The sequence below is a fragment of the Cryptomeria japonica genome, chromosome 9, assembly GCF_030272615.1.
Source record: "Cryptomeria japonica chromosome 9, Sugi_1.0, whole genome shotgun sequence".
Lineage (NCBI taxonomy): Eukaryota > Viridiplantae > Streptophyta > Pinopsida > Cupressales > Cupressaceae > Cryptomeria > Cryptomeria japonica.
The window spans coordinates 675,416,887-675,441,020 of NC_081413.1; the positions used below are offsets into that span (position 1 = coordinate 675,416,887).

The window sequence follows — 24,134 nt, forward strand, 5'->3', positions numbered from 1 at the left end:
GTGTTTTAATAAAATGATGCTTTATGGGATTTTTTACCTAAAAGGGTTTTCCCCATGTATATCTAGTGTTATGTGTAAATTTATGGTTGTATGATTCGCATCTTATTTATTATATATAATTTTTTTATGATTATTAGTAACCTAAGATCATAAATTCTAACATGGTATCACATTAGATTAGGCTATACTAATCATTTTTGTAGGTTATATTATAAAATACATAAAGTTTGATGGAAAACTTCTTTATGCTCGATCGGTACATATGTAACACCACAAATCTCATTAAGGCACATTATTTTATTCTTAATCTATGTTATTTCTTTGGAGAAAGAAATGCATCGTATACTACATTAAAAAATATAATAACACTTGTTGAGCAACATGATCATAAGGTCAATTTTTTTAAAAGAGCTATAACACCTGAGTTTGCATGCTGATAGGTAAAGATTCGATTTTTTTTTTCAAAAATTGACTTTTTAAGGCATAGATAAATCATCAAAAATTTCTTACTTCCATCTATCAAATTGAGAAATGTCTTCAATGAAAAATTTTCCTACATCTTATATTTTATATACAACATTGGTAATCATTTATAATATATGATATTAAAATTTCCATCACACTCAATCATTATTATAGATGATTCTAAATATGAACTCAGCAAGAAAGAATTCCATTGAATTTTTAGATAGAATAATCCATCTCTCCTTCAAAAAAGAATTGTCAAAAACTTATTTTTTTACTCTTAATAAATTAATTTATAAAAAATATTACAATTATAATTTAAAAATTAACATGATCTTACAATCATTATAAATAATTTATGACTATATTGATACTATTATAGTTCATATATCTATAACATAGATGATAGTCTTCTAATTGTCTATATAATAGTACATATGGCTTTCTATGACTTATCCAACTTCTAGACCACACAAAATAGTTTTTCATGCACCACACAAACATATAATAGAAAGTTTTAGATTTATCCACATCTTCATTCCTTCTGTGTGTTCCAATCATATGATGCCCAGTGGAGGGGGAGGCGGAGGCGAGGTGGTTGATGGAGGAGGCGGTGGAGGATAGGTGGCCGGTGGAGGGGTAGGCGGAGGTGAGGCGGCGTGTGGAGGAGGAGGCAGAAGCGAGCTGCCCAGTGGAGGGGGAGGCAGAGGCGAGGTGGCCGATGGAGGAGGCGATGGAGGATAGGTGGTCGGTGGAGGGGGAGGTGGAGGTGAGGTGGCAGGTGGAGGGGGAGGTGGAGGCGAGGTGGCAGGTGGAGGAGGGGGTGGAGGATAGGTGGCTGGTGGAGGGGGAGGCAGAGGCGAGGTGGCGGGTGGAGGAGGGGGCGAAGGCGAGGTAGCTGGTGGAGGAGGGGGCGGAGGCGAGGTGGCTGGTGGAGGAGGGGGCGGAGGCGAGGTGGCAGAGGGAGTTGAACATGGGGAGCGAGGGTATTCGTATGGGGGAGGATATGTGTACCCACTGTTTCCTTGAGGAGAAGGCGGTGTATACCTCACTGGTCTTGGCACTGGTCTTAGCACTGGTCTCACTGGTCTTGGCCTTGGTCTCACTGGTCTTGGCCTTGGTCTTGGCAAAGGCTTCCATCCATATTTTGGACGCTTATCAAGGTATCGAGCATTGTTTCCTTCCAACTCACTTACATCGCCATTTGCAAGCCCTGAAATCATAAACAAAGTTTCTCTTGAATTAGTTAAAACTGCAGAGATTGTTAAAGAAAGTAAAGACAAGTGGAACTGAGGAGAGAAGAAAATTAATGCCTGCTGAGATAAGTATGAGAAGCATCATGAGAGCCATGGAGCAGAATATGATCTTCTTCGGATCCATATTTGAGAGAATGGTACGAACTATTCTTACAAGATGTGTATATTTAAGTGGGCGTCCAATTTACAAGTCTTGCACACAGTTAAACTTATTTTTTATTATCTACTTGATCACTCAGATTCGTTTTACAACCCATCTTCTTCTCGTTTACAGTGATGTAACATGCAACAAAAGAATAACTCATTTGATTAGTGGTTAAAAATCTTAAAATAAAAATCGTTAACAAAATTTGGATCGCGAAATTAGAAGATGACCCAATCTCGAGTGTCCTCTATCATTGAGGATAACAAAATGGGCCGTAAAAGGTGGGTCAAATAGAATTATATTATCAAAAGTTTAAATCAAAAAGATAAGTTAAATCATCAAGCTAATATTAAAAGGAGGAAGATTACGATCAAGTGGAGGTCCCATGCATTTAAAAGATCATAGCCATTAATAATGTGTTTTTGATTTTACGTTGGAAGTGTGGTGAATCTTCTTCTTACTAAGTAATGGTACGTACAGGGGAAATGACAAGATTTAAGTGAGAAATGTCTAGGAAACTAGCATGATCATGTAAGCAAAGGAACACTCATGTGGTGGGGAGTCCATCCACATCAAGGATGTATAGAGCTTTGGGAATCATGATGGTTATGTTTTGAGTTATGACTATGAGCACATCAATGCTCACGTGGCAAAGAGACATGCTTATGTGGCAAAGAAAATTCAGTTATACTTCTTTTATAAAAATATTTTAATAGTTGATATTTGTAATGGTGAAGATTATATATTAATGTTATTTCTTATTTAGTTTTATCTTTATTTTAAGTGGAGTGCTCTAATACATAAAGATGTTGATTAATAACATAATTTTGTGAAGAGTACTAATTCTATATTATACAACTATCATTTGTGCATGTCCTTCTTTTGATATTAATTTTCTCCCTTTCACATATTTATTGTTTCTTGTGTTTACACTTATTCCCATTATTCTCATGCACATGCTATTCATTATAAATAAGTCTCCTTTTATATGTTAATTCAAATTATATGATTACTCTTATAATATGAACTCATATAAAATTTAAATTTGTCCAACTTTTCACTTTTATCTTCTTACTAATAACTAACTAAAGCCTTGTGATATTTAAATCTGTGTAGGTGAGAAATGAGCTTTACCCAATATATATCCACTTCCCTTAAATATCATCATTACCTTTTATTACTGATTACCGATACATTCACAATATAATGTCAACCCAAAATGAAATTGAAATTAAGGTAAAATGAATTGTATGATAAGAAATGTTCATGGATTTATAGACATAGAATTTAAATTACAATTATTTAAAATGTGAACTTAGATTTGATTGGATAACATGCAAACAAGGATTCACTAGTAGCTTTCTGATGTCAAGACAATAATATAAGGAATTAAATCATTTGTAATATGTTGATCTTTTACCAAAATGATATTCATGTTCTTCCTAATTACATAAAATTTGATTTTAATTGGTGATAACTAGTTTAAGATGATTAAATACTAATATGTTAAGCTCGTTTAGATATGATGTACTGATACGTTATTTTATTGTTATTGCATAACTTCATAGAGGTAATAAGGAACATCAAGTATGACTTGATGGGCTTGTTGATACTATAACAAGAGGTGTTATATGGAGATTGGAGCGTCGAATTGTTATCCAACAACACAACCTGAGGAGGAGTTGGCGAGAAATCTCTCTCTGTGCTAAAGAAATATGAGTCAAGAAGAATGTTGAGATTTGATTATGAATATTATGAAAATCATATTAGAAACGGGTTATTTTATTGAAGATTAAATTTAAATGTTTATCTCAATAAGTCAAAATTATGAATTTTAAATGAAAATATTTCTATTGATGATGATTTTGAATTACTTATATTGAAATCATGCACTACATATTTATGAACTTAGTCAATACATCTATTCAAGATGAGATTGTTATATAGTAAAAAAAAATTATTTATTTCAATGACTTATTGTTATATGAATTTGAATTAGGTTATATCATTTCAAATTTGGGACCTTTTATTATTTTAAATTGTGAATTTCAAGCATCTTTTATTTTGGAATTATAATTTTTTTAAGAATCAAATAAACTTCTTATGCGGTTGATGATATTGGCACAACACGCCCTTGGATACCACATAAAATGATTTTTACTTGGAGATATGAACATGTAAGGTCACAAATGGGGGACCTCATCCGGGAATTTAACAAAGTTGAGGCTCAAACCTGTGAGCACATTAGATCTGCAAAAGTACATGTCACAATGGCCCGATAGGGAGTTGAACCTTGGTGATCACAACAACAACAACAACACTTAACCAACACACTGTGGGAAGGATCCCTTTGAAATCACATATTTGAATTTAATTTTAATGATTCATTTGTTGTAAAACTTACCCATTTTCTTTCATAAGAATCTATTTAAGGGAAAGAAATAAATATTGCAAAGGGTTGGAAACAAGAAGCTTAAAGACAATATTTTAATTTTTTTTTTAAATCTCTCTTTTTGTTGGTTTTCCAAACACAAGTTATGCTATGTTGATTCTATTTTTGCAATTCAATAGAATAGTTGATTAATTGTATTAAGTACTTTATATCATTGGCATCTTCCTAACTATAGTGAGATGTTTTTTCAATCAACTTAAGCATTCCAATTTAGTGCTTAATGAAATATACTTGGTAATGAGAAATGTGAGGATGTATTTATTCAATACATGGATGAATATGTTTGCCATGTTCATTCTTATTGATAGTTAAGAAATCCTTTCACAATTGCACCGTTTTGTGTTTCTAGTTAAGTGCATTCTATATACTTGAAAGATTGGTCAAGTTGGATTTATTTGTTGTATAGAATCAAATTTGGCATCAACATAAAACGTAATCGTTATCACTTTCTCCTTGCCCTTGCCTTTTACAATTTTTTAATAAATCTAGTAGAGTTAGGATTATATTAGTGTTCAAACTAAGATTCAACCTACAAAATTTTTAAAATGATATATTTGTTTCATTAAAATGATTTACTATTATCAATTCACATATATGAATATGAAAATGAATGCAATGTAGCTAATATTTGATTTGTTGGTTTATCAATTTTATAATTTTTTTATTTATTGATCTATATTTAATCAAAAAAATTGTGAGTTTTATTTTAGTTTTCAACTGTAGCCATTTTCTTGAAGCAATTATAGTGAATTTTTTACTATATGACCCACATCAATATGCAAGGGATAAGAATCCCCCCATGACATCCATGAGCCTCCCTGGTTTTATTTAGTTATAGAATTTTGGAATTTTAATATATTTCAATAATAGGTCAAGTCTCAATGAGTGAACCCCTCTAACATGGTCTCAACTATATTAAATCTGATGGATCGCACAAATTTTAGAAAGATATGTACAGAAAGGCTTCCTAGGAAGCCTTGATGGCGTGACATGTAGTTGTGAAAGAAATATTATAAAGTAAAAGGTGCAAACTTTGATATGCCTCTTTTTCCTATTTAAATATCTTTTCATATTGTTACTTGTAACTTCTCTACCCTAAACAAAATAAAAAATATTGAATCATATTCTTGGACATAATTACTACTATTATTTAATCCCTTTATTCTAAAATAAAAATTTATGAATTTCAAGGCTAACAATCTTGGGATCTAATTGTCACCCATTAACCTTAGCACTAAATTTTTAATTCATACATCTAGATTTATGTGCTTAAGTACATCCTAAGTCATTTGTATAATAAAAAAGAACATGTTTGCATTACCAAATATGATCTAAAATAATGCATTCTCTTCTCCTTTTTGGAGATATAATACATGTGTATTAGCTTACCACTACCATTATGATAAAATGATTTATAAAATGTAGAGAGTAGCATCCATTATTGAGGACATGATTTGAGGAAAATTGGTGTAATGAATCAATCAAATAACACAAGTAATCAACAACTAAGAAAAATCATGTTTCCATCTACACTTTGGCATTTTTTGCCTACTACACTTACCTCTTTAATTCTCCTAATAACCCTATTGAAAGTTAACATGCTTCTACACCCTTGCTTAGTAAGGTCCACTACTCCTTAGCAATTCTAGAGTTTTCCTCAATTCAAATAGTATTGGGAAAATGTATTTTATAGGTATCAAAGGCCCTCCTCAACTATATGCAAGATCATATGTTTCCAAGTTAGGATTATAGTTCTAAATTTATCATAACAAATGTGATTATAGTAAACCTCAGATTCATTTACATTTCATCCAACTCTTGGTTTTTCATACTCTTTCCACCTTCATCTAGTCTCACACATCTTGGTCAAGACCTAGTTCATTGTTGAAACCCGTTCCCAAAAAATCTAGGAGAGAAGCTAAAGAGGCTCAAGAGTCCGCAAGCATGAGTGCCTATGAGTATGACAATGATGTCTTTTTGAATTCTGATCATACCACATTACCTGACATGGATGCCTATAGAAACATTCCAAATGTTGAGAACATGGACATTACAAACAACAATGATACATACAATGACTATGGACAACTTTTCCATACATTTAGCAGAAGTGGAAGACTCCATTATAGATCCCCGTTTTAATCGATTAGTTGAGGAAATAATGAGGAGAGATAGACAATATTTCTTACAAGTGATGGCACAAAGTGGAGCCAAGATCCCTCATGATTTTGACATGTCTCAAATAATGGAAAATCAACCTTTGCAAGAACCTCAACTCAAAATGGATCAAAGGAGGCCTAGTAGTGGAGGCAATAGAGGACCACATCTTGTGCCTAAAGCACCATCATCTTTGTTTCAAAAACCTGAGGTCCCACATACACATGGTCAAGCATATGATACTCACCTTCGCAGACCATTATGGAAGTCTTATGCAGAAAAATATACTCAATCACATACCAATGCTAAGGACCAACCACCAAAGCAATTGGATATCCAAAGGAATGTTCAAAATTTGGACACAAGGAAACCCCGCGTCAAATTTGGGGGCAACACATTAGAACAAACTCATGACATGCCTGTAGAGTATGGTATACATAGACAAAACATATATCCCATTCCTCATCATGACTCTATACCAAGTGGTCCTTATACACAACATCATTATAGACCTCCTCCATATGAACATGTGTATGATCAATACCATCTATATATGCAACATGTTCCTCCTCCACCCGGTGATTCGGGCATGGGGTATGGTCCAAGAAGTCAGTCTCCACCTAAGAACAATTTGGAGCAGCAAATTAAGGACTTACAAAAGAAAATGGACATAAATAGACCAAAGCCAGCTTACACAATGAGAGACATGTCCCTATCCATTTGACAAAATCATTCCAATGCCTCCATTTCCTACGCACTTTGTGACACCTAAGTTTGATAAGTACAGAGGAAAAGGGGATCCTAAGGCACATATAAGACAGTTTTTCACAGCTTGCATTGAGGTAGCAGCAGAAGAGACATATTTGATGAGATTATTCCCACAAAGCTTAGCTAATCAAGCTATGGAATGGTTCTCCCAACTCCCACCTGGAATTAAGTCATGGGGTGACTTAGCAGAGGCATTTATCCAACATTTCGCATACAACAAAGAGACAGACATATCAGTCACTACTTTGTGCAACACCAAGCAAAAGGATAGAGAGTCGTTTTCATCATTTTTACAAAGATGGAGAAATCTAGCCAACAGATGCTCTTGTGAAATTCCACAAAAACAAATGGTAGACATGTTCACCCAGAATGTCCATAGAGAAATTGGTTATGATCTAAGAAAAGCTTGTTTGTCCACCTTCAAGGACGTCATTGAAAAAGGCTTAGCGACAAAGGTGGTCCTAATTGAGCAAGGTGTCATCAAAATATTCAAAGAAAACAAAGAGGACTTTAAAGGAAAAGACAAGCCAAGATTTTGGAACAAGAACAAGAACACAATCAATGATGGTATTGTTGATGCCAATACAGTGCAACCCAAAATTATTTTTTATGGATCAAGTTCTACAAACAATCAAGTGAATACTCAAACAACTTCAAAACCACGAAGTAAATACACCCCATTGAGAGAACCACTTGAGTCATCTTTAAAGAAACTAGTGGCAAACAAAATAATAACAATTCCAAATATGCCTCCATATGAGCCAAAGGTTAAACCAAATTGGTAGAATGACGATGAATACTGTGAATATCACAAGAGCAAGGGCCATAAAATAGGAAATTGTCATCGACTGAAGAACATTATACAAGATCTTATTGATAAAGGAGACATTGAGATCAAGGGACACTCATCTAACCAAGAGCATGAAATGTTTAAAGAACCATTCCCAAAACATGACAAGGGAAAAGCCAAATCCAAAGCCACAGATGGCCAGACCAACTATACTAGAGCATCCTATAACTATGATTCAACTATCAATCACATTTCGATGGACAATTATGTCTCTACCATTATCATCAAGGACAAAACACTTGAAAATTCTACCCAAAGACCCAAGGTTGTCCTAAAAGGCATTGGATCTTCTTCTGAATCTACCTCTGAATGTAATGTTACAACTCATTGAGGTAAATTCATTTTGCAAGTTGCGCCAGCTAAAAACATCGCTTCCTCATCAACCAAACCTGAGTATGACCTTGTAGAATAGTTAGGGAAGACACCCGCACTTATCTCAATCCTTGAGCTCTTACGCATATCCCCTACACATAAGGCCATTCTTGACAAAACTTTGAGAGACATTTCCATCCCCACTTATCTTAATGTGGACCAGTTTCAAGCTATGGTGGGATACCCTTCCGTTCCACACTCCCTTACATTCACAGAAACTGACGATGCCTCCATAAGCCAACCACATAATGCACCTTTACACATTGAAGCCTTCCTACACAAACACTGAATAAAACGATTCCTGATAGATGGAGGAGCAGGTCTGAACATTTGTACATTGAACACTCTTAAACAATTGGGATATTCTGAAAAGGTGGTGAATTCTACACATGCAATCACCATTAAGGCATATGATGACGAAGAACGCTCATCCAAGGGCACAGTGACTTTACCTCTCAAAGTTGGGCCACTTACGAAGGATGTGGTTTGTCAAGTCCTTGATTTAGATCTCACATACAATATACTCTTGGGACATCCATGGATTCATGAAATGAGAGTTGTTCCTTCAACATATCATCGATGTATCAAGTTTCCACACAATGGAGTTGAAGTGACCATCAAAGTAGATCCAAACCCATTCATATATTGCAACAATTTGTGGCCTAGATCAGAAATAACAATCCCAGTCAAACGAGAGGTTGTTCCTTCATTATCATATGTGGATCCAAAAACCTTGAAAGCTTCTACATCAAAACAAGAAGAGATCAAAGAAAAGTTCAAGGTTAAAGACATGGGATGTGGTGAGTATATCTTTCATGTTGATCAACTCCCACTATCTCCTAACACATTTAGTTGATAGGGACAATCTATAAACAACTTGCAAGGAATTGGGTGTGAACCACCTAGGGTTGTGGCTACTAAGTCTGAATGCAAATCTCCTCTAGCGGTGCAAGCAGCTCTTGATATCAATAGCCCTAAGAGTGGTTCTAGCGAAGAATCTATTGAGTGTATCGCCAATCCTCTTGAGAACTCATATATCCTTACCATTTCATTTGCTCATTCCATTTTCACTCCGCTCCCAGACTTGGATCAACAAGAATCACAAAAGCCCTTACTAATTGGGGATCAAAAATCAAGCTTTGAAAAGAAAAATCTAAAAGTGAATAATAAAGAAAAGTCTTTTAGTCCAAATCAAAATCAAAAGCTATTAGACTCTGCAAAAATCAAAGTCAAGGATAAAAATCCTATGAAACAAAAAGAACAAGAGTTGATCTCCCCTAATGTCAAAAAAACTGGGGGCAAAAGTTCTAAAATTTCAAGTCAAAAAGCATACTTGTTGATCCTAAGTCTCCATCATGCTATCCTACTTTCACTTCTTTTCACAATCATAAGCCTTCATTCCCCATCCTCTTGTTCTACACATCCATCCCCTCTTGGTGATACATCATGGACCTTTAATGGAGTTTCCTCGAAGGATTTTGTTATCGGGGATGCCTAAACTTCTTTAAGTGACACACATACAGGCCTGTGTAGTCCACACGCTAGTAATTCTATCTTAATCCCTTTATCAAGGAAGATAGTCACTCAAGCTACACATCATTCAATCAAGGAACAATCCAACTACAATCATAAGGTAAAGCCTCGCACATTTGAGGTAGGTGACTTAGTTCTCAAAAAAAATCCCAAAAATCAGCAAGACAGAGAAAAGAAGGGCAAGTTCGAACCAAATTGGCTTGGTCCTTACATCATCACAGCAGCCTATGGATCCGGTGCATATCAACTTTCAACCATAGAGGGCAAACCTTTGAAGGATCCTATCAACAACATGCACCTTCATGGGTTTTACACATAGCTCTTTAGAGTTTCCTAATTCAAAAATACAAAAAATTCAAAAAAGACAAAAAAATCTTAAAAATAAAAAATTGTTACTTGGTGAAAACCTAGCAAATAGGTGCCTTGTAACACAAAAAAAAAAATTTTAAAAAAAAAGTAAAGAGAAATAATTTCATCCAACGGTGAAAACCACTTCGGTGGTGCCTTGGGCAAATACCATGGTGAAAACCAGGTTACTGGCGCCATGTGTAGAGACATTGCTCCTCCCTCCTTCAAGATTTCATTTCATCCTTCACTTTGCACACACTCACAACCTCTTCATTCATAATAAACTTACCCATTCCCATCATGGCTTGTTATTGATCTACCCAAGATTGGTTAGCCATTCATAATAAACCCTTCCTTTTCACCCCTTTCCATTCATAATAAATTAGCTCCTATATGTGGCTAAGGAAAATTCTACGTCTAGTGATGGTTGTGGAACTAAGAGCATCACACGTTTCAAGGAGTACAGTTTCTTCCAAAAAAAATTCATTCTATCTACGCACAATTCACAATAAAGTAACACTTGCATCACAGATCCACAATAAAGTTTCGTCTTCTCTGTAATAAAGTATCAGTTGCATGGATTCAGTCAGTTTCAGATGAGACACAACAGTAACAATGGGCTTCAACAAATCAAATATTTCAACAGACTCAGACAACATTATGGTTCAGTGTTATCTATCATTTTGTGAAAGTAAACATTGTGACCACAATCAAATAGACTTATATAAGTGACAAGAGACACTAAACTTGAAGACTACAGTGGATGTTGGTGTCAAGTCTTGGTTTTCTTTTGATTTTATCTTTTGGTGACATGTCTTTTAGCTTTTTCGGGATGTCTCTGACTAGAGATTTTAGCTCCAGGATGTCTTTGACTAGAAAGGCGAGGATGGGGTATCATCACCTATTTTTCTTTGATATATGTGGATTGTCTCTTAGTAATGCTATGACTTGTCCAAGGATATGAGGACACTGTGAGTCTAATATGAACTGAGGCATTCCTTGTTTATGACTGTCTTATCTCCATGCAAACGGGTACAATGACTTTCTGGGTCGAACATATGCCTCGATTGTCATAACCTATTTTGTCATAATAAAGCTCAATGATGATAAGGCACAAGAAGCTCTTTCACTTTTATATCTTCTATCTTCCATCCCCCTTTCTTGATTGACCTCCATCGTCCTTCTAAGTCTGTGTAGCCTGCTAGCACATGACTGAGTATAATGACACACCAAAAATATCTGCATTCCATGTAGTTTGCACCTGCATTACCACATATTAGCATTTCATACATACATATAGATATCACAATTGCATCACATCCTACACACAACACATGTTAGCATATTTTACATTCTCATCATATAAATAGTTATTTGCATTATCATATTTATCTACATTTCATACATTCACATTTGCATTTGCATAAACATATAAAACATAAAAGAACAAAAATATTGCATTTCATCATGTACATATTTGCATCCATATCATAAACATCACATAGCTACACATGCATATAGTTGCCACAAAGATGAATCATCTCATATAGATATCAAAATCATAAGTGTCATGATACAAAGATGTCAAAATCATATGGCTATAATCACCCGAAGGTGTCTACATCATCATACAAAATGGTACAAAACTGATACATAGGGAGCCCTCTATGGTTATGATGAACTCCCTCCCTCTAAGTCGGTTGGCCTCGATGAAGTCTGAGCCCTGGAAGGACCCGCCCTAAGATCATCTCTCCTACCCCCTCTATCTGGTGGTGGTGGAGGACCCATGACCCCACCGCTAGATGCCTGTCTCTTGTCTCTCCCTCCAGAGGTCGTCGTAGTCCATGATTCCGGAAGCTCCTAGCCCACTAATCTGGTGGTACCACTCCATAGTACAGGTCTCTCCAGTAGGCTATCTCCTCCCTTACCCGCAGAACATAGGCGTATCCGGCCCTTGTGTCCTCTGTTGTCTGCCTCCCTGCCCTCAGTGCTATCTCAGCCTCTGTATAGTATTGAATAGGCTGATCCCTCTCCCGCTCAGTGTCCCTCAGTTGTCTCATGAGCCTAGTTGTCTCCCTCTCTAGATCCTGGATCTCATCTGCCTGTCCCTAACAGATCTCCCTCAAGGATAGTAGCTCATCCTCCTCCTCTTCCCCTCACCCTATCCTTGTGGCTGCTCCTGTCCCTATCCCTGTCCTCGTCCTTGTACCTGTCCAGGAGCCTTTACCTATCTGGGAACCTGTGTTGCTCGCACTTGTAACGATAATCCACATCTACCCCTCACTACATGAGCATGTCTCTCCTCTCTGCCCTCTCTCCTCTGAGCCACTCTCCTCTCTGCCACTACGCCCCGCCTCCCCCATCGGCCTCTACCTTCGCCATCCCCATTATCATCTTCATCACCCCCACCATCTCCCTCTATCGTCTCCACTGGATCCGTCAATCGTGGAAATGGATGCTCTACCCAACATACAGTATACTCTACATCCATCCATGCATCCTCTACATCTGCCCCATATGTCCCAAGGCATGGGAACCATCTCTAGAAGTTGTGTCACAGCCTAATCATAAGAAAGCAATAGCCCTAAATGCACCTGATCCCTCACGGTCCGCGCATACATCCCTGACCCCCGTGGCATCCGTTGTATCATGTTGAACTGTCTGCATACCCTGTTTATCAACTACCTCTCAATGACATATGGTGTCCTCCCGATCAGATACCTACTCCAAAATACATATGGCAACTCCACTGCATCATCCTCCCACTCCATAATACAGGTCTCTCTAGTAGGCTAACCCCTCCCCTTGCTTTGGTGGTTGCTCCTGTCCATGTCCAACCCTCATCTCCAGTCCTGGATCCTGAAATACTCATCTCAGTGCATCCCCATCTCCCTCTCGATCGTAAGGAACTAACTCCCCATCGATCGATATCCTCAGTATCTTGTATACATCCTCCAAGGTTACTGTCATCTCACCCATCAGCAAATGAAACATGCATATGAGTGTCATCTCTCAAATAAAGTAGTCAGCAATCCCATGTTCGCTCGAAATTCAAACACATACAGAATATATCACAAGCTCATAGCTTGAACTGCTGCTCTATCCGCGAGTGTCAGCTCTGGTTGTAAACTCTGAGTCGAAGGGAATCTCTCTCGTGACTCAGCATAGGTAGGTCCTCCTGCAGTCAAGCAAAGCAGCTGTGTCAATCCTAGTAGTACTCCCTGTTCATCACAAAGTATTGTTTTATATCCTAGTGGCATTCCTTGTTCATCACAAAGTGTTGCTTCCTATCCTAGTGGTACTCTTTGTTCATCACAAAGTGTTGCTTCCTATCCTAGTGGTACTCCCTGTTCATCACAAAGTGTTGCTTTCTATCCTAGTAGCATTCTCTGTTCATCACAAAGTGTTGCTTTGATCCTATCTTTTAGGGCACCTACTTGAGTGTATCCTCTTGAGTAGCTTATCCAATTGGCAATGTATGTTCTATCACAGAATTGTCAATTTCAGCTTTATCCAGTTGACAATGTATGTTCTATCACAGAATTGTCAATTTCTATGGTACTCCCTGTTCATCACAAAGTGCCTCAATCTATCATATCCTAGGGCTCTGCTTGAGTGTATCCTCTTGAGTAGTTTCCTGATTGGCAACGTATGTTCTATCACAAAATTGTCAATCTTATCCCTATCTGCTACCCTAGTCTTCCCTAGAGGACTTGCTTGAGTATATCCTCTCCACAGCTTATCCAATCGACAGCATATGTTTATCACAAAACTGTTGATTTGTCCTTGAAGACGCAAACGCGTTTGCATAATGTACAGACGCGCCTGAATCACACATATGTGCTTCTTCTCTGCACAAACACGCCTGTCTTTCATAAACATGCTTGAAATACACATACACTACTGAAGTCATAGACACGCCTAGCACCAACACATACGTGCCTAGCCTACCCAAACGCTCCTGGCACCAACGTAGACACGCCTTAACGTTTTTACCCTGCTTGAAATTTTTCTAAGACATACCTAAAGCGCATTTATTATCCTACTTGACATGCATTTATGACAACAATTAATGCAACAAGGTACAAGGAGGTTTTGTGGTACTTACCAACTCTCCTGCATCTGCTGGCCTCTGAAATCGGCGAACGCGATCAAATCTGTGCACCAATATCATCGTTGTTGACTGCTGACTACTCTCTACTCTCTCTGCACTCTGATCTCTTGGATGTGTGGATGACAATGAGAATGTTTCCCCTCGTAGTCTTTCTTATAGACTACCCTATCCCTAGTCTCCCGAGTTAGTCTTCTTTATCTCGTGACTCTGTCACCGTATCCTATCTTGTCAGTCCATTCTAGCCTTTCTTTCTTATTGAGGGATTGTCTCTAATCTTTTCAAACATTTTCATCCAATCTCTCGAGGGGGCATATCATTCCCATCTTGGGGCAACTTTGTATCAGTTTATCTTATCTTCTTTGAAACAACGCGACAAGTTGCATTGTCTCAAAGAGGGGCAAAATGTAGACACATAAAATTATCCTGTCTAATTAAATAAATATTTATTTATTTAATTATTTTAGCCTAATTCTTCTATTAATCAAATAAATCTTTATTTATTTAATTCATTCATTTATCCTCTTCTAGCCTTATTTCTCATTTCAATAAATACTTTTATTTATTTAAGTTATCATTTTTCCTAAATTAAATAAATACTCTTATTTATTTAATTGATCTCACTTCTTCTATTGATTAAATGAATCTTTATTTATTTAATTAATTCATTAACCTTTTTTACCCATGGCACATGTCATTCATCTCTTAATTCCTACACTACCTACCCTCTCATTATTTTCTTATTTTCTCTACCTACCCTCTAATCTTAGCCGACCATTTATCTTTTACACCTCTTAATCTTATTCTTTCATTTCTTATAGTGTCTTCTATATAAGGAGATACTTCCTTCATTATCAACCCTAATCATTCTATTCAACTACAAGCATCCTCAACTACGCTTTCGAACTTTCATATGCGATCAAGCCTACTTACAACCACATTTCCATTCTTTGTTGAGCTCTTGTGCACACATAAAATCTGAGAGCAAATATATCAAGCAAGATCAATGGAGTTAGGAAGAATGGAGATTCAAACCCTATTGGACATGTAATGGTATAATCTTTGTGATTTTTGTTAATTTGCATTGTCTTAGGTAATCTTCATATGTTATGGTGGATCTTTGTTGTTGTTAGGCTAGGGTTTTGTGGTTGAATCTATTTAGTCTTTCAATATTATTATTCCATTTTTACCATAAACAGTTTTCATTTTGTTTGGTGACGCCAACTAGAACCCCTGATTTTCAACATTTTTCAGCAATAAAAAAAATCTTTGAATATATAAAAGAATGTCAATTTTTTTTTAAATAAAAATAAAAAATAACAAACATAACTTTTATTAATATTTCTATATTTGATCAATTTACATCATTTTTAAATTCAATTTAGAAATGTAACTTTTATGTGGTCGAAGTTAAACAGTTTTAGTTGTGTTGGCCACTTCTTTTATAAAAGTGTGACACAACATTGTGCTTTTACCTAGTAAACCAAAACACATTTTGCTTTGAACTATACAAATATGGAAATGAATTTGTATGAATTTTGGAAATACAAGTGTATATAAAATCATGTCTATAAATGAATTTGGAATCATGTATGTATAAACAGATATGTTCATATTTGTATATACATATATGCATGTAAATACACAATTTCATATAATATAAGTGGTTTTCTTTTTTTGATTGTATACTCTCACTATTTGAATTACTCAAAATATTTCATCCTCATTATCCTTTCATCGTCACCCGCATGCTTACTATCATGTCCCTATTTCTAAATGACAATCGGTGTTGTACTATAAAGTAATGTTTTAGGTCACGTGATGTATTTTTTATCTTAACCATGATGCAGATGACTATGGACAAGTCAAAATGATACATTCCAGACAATGCACATGAACACAACAGAGCATGGAAATGTCAAACATATATCAACACTATCAGATTGTAAAAAATTATGAAAATGATAAGCTAAACTATTTGAAGGCCCATCACACACTAACAAGTCAAGGTCTTATTGCAACTTCCCTCCAAATAATGCAGATGATGAAATATCTCCGTGAATCTTTCCCCTTGTCCCATTCCACAATTCCACCCACATAATGGCTAGTTCACATCCCATTTCCATGCATTTGAGCACAGCAAGAGTGAATTGTGAAGTATGCTCATATTGTTCACGAACTCTTTGTCTACACATACCCCTATGATGATCTTGTCTTCCCCACAAGATCTTGTTTCTATTCAAAATTATTCAAGCTCAGGCTTAAATCATGGCAAACCAACTATATCAATAGATTTTTCCTAGAAAACTTTGGTCCTGAAGTTCGATAATGCTCTGAAAATCTGTCATAGCAACAAATGCTTCATACAGTAGTGAATGAACAAATCCCATCATGGATTTTTACCAAAGTTTACATTCAACCTAATTGTAAGCCTAATACCCCTTCCCGACTATACAGTCAAATCATTCTTTGGAAAGAACCCATTCTAGGTACTCCACCACATCTAGTTGACCTCGAAGGTTTCGACCTTGAATCCCTACCAGAATAAGTGTTGTGTTATTTATACAGTTACTGTTTTAAACCCGTATTGTATAAATGTCGAATACAGTAAACAATTAAATAGTTGCAAGCCTAACTCTAGACAAAATATTACATTTTGTAAAAAGGAACCATAGTCTTATTATTCAAGTAGCATTGTCATCTTGCACTCTATTGTCATTCAATCTAAAAATGCACCTCACTTCCATATCAAGCACCATTGCTAGAATTGATTAGCAGGCATCGGTCTACAACATCACATGGTTAGTTGGTTCCATCTCACAATACCAAATTTCAAACTGTATACCAGTTCTCTTGTGACAAATTAAATTATAATATCATTCATATTAGTGTATACTTGTTATTAATCTGCATAATTTAAATGATTTGACAGCTAGCATACATGTTCTTGTTGTTGTGTGCAGATGAGGAAGGTAGACAAGAAGGATTCTCTGGTGCAAAGAGAACAGCATACACAAGGGTGTGTTCACATAAAAGAGGATGCAGGTAACCTGTGTAGCCAGAAACCCCCATCCTGTTGAGACCAATCCAGACCCTATACCACTGGTAGTGGAGGATCGCAATCAACAGCCTATCTCGTCCGTAGTAGAGGATTGTAGTCCACCTTTAACTACAACAGAAGTAACGATGCAACAGAAGTTGTGGTCGGCAGGTGACATGGAAGGTGCCCTCCACAATGTTGAGGATAATGACATGTCCATAAGGAGTGCATCAAAAAAATGGGGCATCCCAACTGCAACATTGTCCAAATGGTTGGGTGGTCTCACAACCACATCTAGGAAAGTTCCACCAACAATCCTCACCACTGAAGAAGAAGTACATATTGTTCAGTGGTGCCAAGAGATGGCAGCAGTTTGTCATAGCCTTGAGATCGTCAACTTGAAGGCAGTTGTGTCTCAAATTTGTGAGAGTAGACCAACCCCTTTCGAGGATGGCATGCCTAGGAAGTCATGGTGGTCTAGTTTCAAGGCCCAACATTTGGAACTTAGCTTGCGGATAGCTGAAGTCCTCGACAAAGACAAGGCAAAATGTTTCAAACCAGTAGTTGTGTCTGCTTTTTATGAAACGTTGTCAAAATCCTATGTCACTAATCCATATGGTCCTGCCCGTATATGGAATTGTAACAAAATCGGTGTTATGGTTGGGATTTTTGGGGCTATGAGGGTTCTTGCGAGGAGAGGAAGCCGAAATGTGTCTTATATACTTCCGAAGAGTTGTGAAAGGATAACCATTCTTTGCTATGTTAACGCTTTTGAGCAAAGAATTTCAAGCTTCTATTTGTTCAAAGGAAAGAAGCACTTACAAAATTGCATCTCCAAATGTGAACTGGGTGCTTGCATGGAAACACGGAAACATGTGTGGATGACCAAGGAACTATTCCTTAATTGGTTGACCACTTCAAGCACTATATTCCAGGGGGTGTATCACCCACCAACAGGAACTTGTTGATATTTGACGGTCATGGCAACCATGTTGCATTGTCAACCATCTATGAGGCAAGGATGCTGGGTATAGACTTTCTCACATTGTCGGCTCACACCTCTCACAAGCTGCAGCCACTCGATGTGAGTGTGTTCTCTCCATTCAAGACCTACGTCAAATCAAAAAGAGTCGCGTGGATAGAAAGGTTTTCGAATTTAGAAATCAGGAGGGCAAAACTAGCAGAAATAGGCAGCAAGTCTTTGGCCAAGGCATTGACTGTTTCTAACATTGTAGAAGGATTCAGAAGGACTAGGGTATGGCCCTTCAATCCCAATGCCCTCATGGACAACATGCATCCTAGCAACACATTCGACATTAACGATGGTAAAGATGCTTCTGCAGTGCAGAACATGCTCAGGCTATTGGGTGTTGATGTATCACCGAAAGTGGTTGCATAAAACATTTCTCTTATCCGTCAATCATATTCAAATGCACAAGTGGACAGTGAACAGTCAGTCAACAACATTGTTGTAGTTGCAATTGACAATGTGGATTACAGTCTTGGTCTTCCATCTGAGCGAATTGCACCATCGTGGGTGGTGGAAGGGGCAATGGATCTAGGTGTTGACTTGCAAGGGCAAGAAGAACAAGGAACATCCACCTTCCCTCGCCACCAACAAGTGTCAGAGGTGGTGCACTACTATGCAGATTCTAGCCAATCTGACAGCAGAAATGATGCAGGTTTGTCACAAGTAAGTGAGGCGTCTGCCTCCCAACAGGAGACATCACTTACATGATTCTTAAAGCTCCTAGTTCACATTGTCAACAAAAAACATGGAAGGGGGCGGTAATGGCATCCGCTTGAGATGGGAAGCACAATTGTTGACTTCTAATGAGTACATGGATGCTTTCATGGTGCAGGAGATGAGGAAGAAAGAAATAGAGGACATAAAAGAAAGAAAGAAAGAAAGAGAATATCAAAGCGAACAAGGCAACAAGTTTATTGGCCAAGCAAAAGAAGGAACAGGACGGAAAGGAGAAGGCGATTATGTGTAAGGAAAAGGAGAGGTTGAAAGAACTAGAAAATAAGGAAAAGGATGAAAGACAGCAGTGAGAGAAGGCAAGGATGGAACACGAGGCTGAGAAGAGAATTATTTTGGCAAGAAAGAGGATGTTAAATAGTGAATCTAGTCCATCCATGCCTTTGCCTGAACGATATCCAATAATGCAAGATTTGATGAACACAATCATGTCGAACTTTCCAACAAGGTTAAATTGTCCACCTACTTTCCCATCCCCTAAGTTTTCTGCTCCTTCGAAATATATTGCAAGGGTGCCACCATATGGTGGCAGCCCCGGATATTGCAATCCAATGCCAACTGAATTGAGTACTAGTGAAGCAACAGAAGGTGACAAGAACATGGTACTCATTGCAGCATCGAGGGCATCAGTTGTAGGGCCAAGAACTTATTTGCCTTGTTTTTTCAATTGACTTCTAAAAAGACATTTGATTCGATTTTTTGGCTATCTAATTTATAGTTACACATAAGAACTGCAAATATATGTAATGAAGACATTTATTCGACAAGGATTCTGGTATCTTTTTGTACGTCGATGCAATATAGGATGATTGAGAAAGTTGTGAACAAATGCATGCTTTTTGTTTCCAATTATGTGCATGTCAACAAATGACTACTTGTTTCCAATTTTGAGCATGTCAACAAATGACTACTATTTGTTTCCAATGTTGTGCATTTTATATGTTTTACATGTTGATGCAATTCACAACATGTAATGGGATGATTGAGCAAAGTTGTCAACAACTGCATGCTTCATTTTGCATCAATTAGAAGGATTCAAGTTTTCATTACTTTGAAGTCATCAGTTTTCCACAATTCAGTTGGCTACCCAAATCAAATCCTTGATGGTGAGTAGGCGTATTACCATGTGTCCCATTACGAGTCACCTATGTTGTCAAAATTATGTCACTTCGGTGCGTCGACCAGATCGTGGTTGGGCCCACACCCAATACCTGCTACGATTTATGTTTGTATGGAACAGGAATGTCGCGTGGCAATTTACAGCGTGCACACCCAAATGACCGCCTTGTCCGCCAAAAATACCCACCACCACCTTCAAACTTGCAATGCAATGGCATTAACTACATGTCACCTCGCATTACATGTTGAGCCTTGCAACATCCAATACGCCTAACTTGAAGACATACTTTTCATCTTACGAGTATTGATCTCCATGATCAATTGCAACGAAAACATACAACCATTTGAAGACCTTTAAACTTGTGAATTGTTTTGCACTGACCATTCAATTTGAATGTTTCGGTGCAACATAATTCATGAGTACAAAGGTTTCAAATGACTGCATGTCCTCATTGTATAGGATTGTGACAATTGCTATCAAAAGACGATGGAGCTTTTCTGACCAATGCAGAACTTGGTTGATTACAACAGTGTGAGGAAAAGTGGCATTCACCCATGTTGTACACAATCCATGCAAAGCTTGTAATTGTGCATAATGTAATGTATTGTTCAATCTCCATGGGTTCTTGTTAAAATTGTGGAAGCTCTATGGGTTCTTGTTCCAATTGTTGACACCTTGGCCCAATCATCAAATTACATGTGAGAGGATTGGATAGTAAACAAGAGTCTTGTCAGAGATTAGTTTGTGGGCCTTTCAATTTCTAGCCCCCACCCCTAAAAGTATTTTTTATTTTTGCTAGTTCTGGCCTCCTGATATATATATGTACATACATAATTTTGATTTGGTGCAGGCAACTTAGCGATCAACTTGGCCAGTGGTCAAAGTTGGTATGTGGGTCCACATGGCTTGCCTCATGGACCCCTGAAGTTAGGGTGCACACATTTTGGCTCCTCTTCCCTATATACATACATATATGTACATGCAATACATGTCTAAATGTACATACATATAGTGAAAAACATGTACATACATGTATGGAAATACATGTGCATACATGTATGGAAATACATGTGCATACATGTATGTACACGCATAAATGTGTATACATGTACATACATATATGTATAAACATGTACTTTCATATATATACATGTACATACATTGAAATGTATATGCACTAGAGAAATGTCAAACTTCGGTTGAAGGGTTTGATTTTCAGCAATGAGTTATGTACAGACATACATGTACATACAGACATGTACGTATAGACATGTACATACAGAATTGTACACACACACATGTACATACATATATGCATATGCATGTACATACACTTAAGCATAGACATGTCCATAAATATATGCATGATATGTCAAACTTGGCTTTAAGGGTTTCAGTTTCACAATTTAAGGGATTCAATCTCATTCATGTGTGTGTGTTGTGGCATCCTCATTTATATGGAAGAGTGATACTTAAGCAGAAGGGATGCGTAGTTAATGCCACTGCAAGGGTGTACTATATACCCTTAAACCAATGCAAGGAATGGTATACTCAAATGTGTTTAAGGGTTTCAATTTCACTGTTAATGTTTTAAGGGTTTAAAGATTTTAGTTTGACTAGAAATGTTTTCAAGTTCATTGTTAATGTTTAAGGGGTGAAGGTTTTCAATTTCACATGTGATTTAAACCATTTTCGTTACATTAAAGGTAATTCGTCGTTCAATCACTTCACAACTATTGAAGGAAATTGGACGTTCATTCAGTTCACAACTATAGAAGAAACATGGCAACTACTTATAAAAGTAATAAACAAAGAACTTCAACAAAGAAACCAAGTATGAATTAAACCATTTTCATGACATTAAAGATAATTGGTCGTTCATTCACTTCACAACTATTGAACTAAATTGGTCATTCATTCAATTCACAACTATTGAAGAAACATGGCAACTACTTATAAAAGTAATAAACAAAGAACTTCAACAATGAGACCAAGTATGAATTAAACCCTTTTCATGACATTAAAGGTAATTGGTCGTTCATTCACTTCACAACTATTGAACTAAATTGGTTGTTCATTCAGTTCGCAACTATTGAAGAAACATGGCAACCACTTATAAAGTAATAAACAAAGAACTTCAACAATGAAACTAGGTATGAATTAAACCCTTTTCATTACATTAAAGGTAATTGTTCGTTCATTCACTTCACAACTAATGAACGAAATTGGTCGTTCATTCAGTTGACAACTATTGAAGAAACATGGCAACTACTTATAAAAGTTATAAACAAAGAGGTTCAACAATGAAACCAAGTATGAATTAAACCCTTTTCATTACAATAAAGGTAATTGGTCGTTGATTCACTTCACAACTATTAAAGAAACATGGCAACTATTCATATAACACATTTGCAGTGAAATGTAAACCCTTTGACAATTAATGTGAAACCCTTGATGCCATTTGAAACAATGAGTTGCAAGCCCTCAAACAATTAAACAATAAAAGCAAATTTATGGACCCTTAAACAGCAACAATGAAAAGTTAATTCCTCAAACAATTGAAATTGGGACCCTTCACCCCGAAGGAGTATATTCAAATTGTTCACCTACAACATAAAGTAGTGGATATCTAAACCCTTGGGCAATTATGTGTGAAACCATTGATGGCAATTGAAACAATGATTTGGAATCCCTCAAACCCTTAAAGAAGAAAAGTGAAATTGTGAAGCCCTAAACCATAACAGTGAAAGTGAATTCCTCAATCAATTGAAATTGAAATCCTTCAACTCAAGGAGTCAATTTGAATACATAACCTTGACCCATAAAAGAGTGGAAATGTAAAGGAGTCAATTTGAATATGTAACCTTGACCCGTAAAAGAGTGGAAATGTAAACCCTTGGACAATAAAAAATGAAACCATTGATGTCAATTAAAACAATGATTTGGAAGCCCTCAAACCCTTAAACAATAAAGTGAATTTATGAACCTTAAACAGTGACAATGAAAGTGAATCCCTACAAAAACTGGTATTGAAACCCTTAAATAGTGACATTGAAAGTGAATCCCTAAAAAAATTGATATTCAAACCCTTCAAGCCAAGGACATGTTTCGAATAGGTCAACATGACCCATTAAAGAGTGAAAGTGTAAACCCTTGATGCCAATTGATATAGTGTTTTGGATTCTCTCAAATAGTATAAATGTAAGCCCTTGATGCAATTTACATTGAAATCGTTGAAGCCATTTGAAACAGTGAACTTTGAAGCCCTCAAACCCTCATCAATAAAGGTGAAAATGTGAACCCATACACATTAACAGTAAAACATTCAATTTGAATCCCTAAAACCCTCAAACATGAAGGGTAATATTGACAATGCAAGGATCGGAACAAGTAAACCCAACATATTAAAAAGATTTTAACCCCTCTGCAGATTAATGAATGATGTGTAAACCCTTAAACATAACGAGTGTAATGAAATATACGCACAATGAAAATGAAACTCTCAACCAGTTTGATCGAAAGGCTTTCAAAACCTCCAACCCTTTAAACCCTTAAACATTAACCATGAAATTGAAAACCATTAAACCACAGTGATGCTTGAAATCGAAACCAAACATCCCAATATTAACGATGCACGAAATGAAAACATTTTGTATTCAAAAAGTCGCCATTAAAATGTCAATAAAGCTTGAATAGAGGATTGTGATGCCCTTTACATATATATTTGTGTTCATGAACACACTATTTAGTGTTCA

General features: G+C 36.6%; 1 protein-coding gene across 2 annotated transcripts in view; it reads right to left on the reverse strand.

The window, feature by feature from the left end:
* Window positions 1-1,402: 1,402 nt before the first annotated feature.
* LOC131077228 (cyclin-dependent kinase F-4) overlaps window positions 1,403-24,134 on the reverse strand; it is a 65,817-nt gene continuing 43,085 nt past the window's right edge. The window contains exons 20-21 of one of the 2 annotated variants that reach the window (XR_009358883.1): window positions 1,563-1,678; window positions 1,403-1,529 (exon numbers count right to left, since the gene is read on the reverse strand). Coding sequence is in view for 1 of the 2 variants with exons in the window: in XM_058014683.2 (XP_057870666.2) it covers window positions 1,654-1,678 (25 nt within the window). In the remaining variant the exon portion in view is untranslated. The other variant, XM_058014683.2, reaches the window with a different exon arrangement.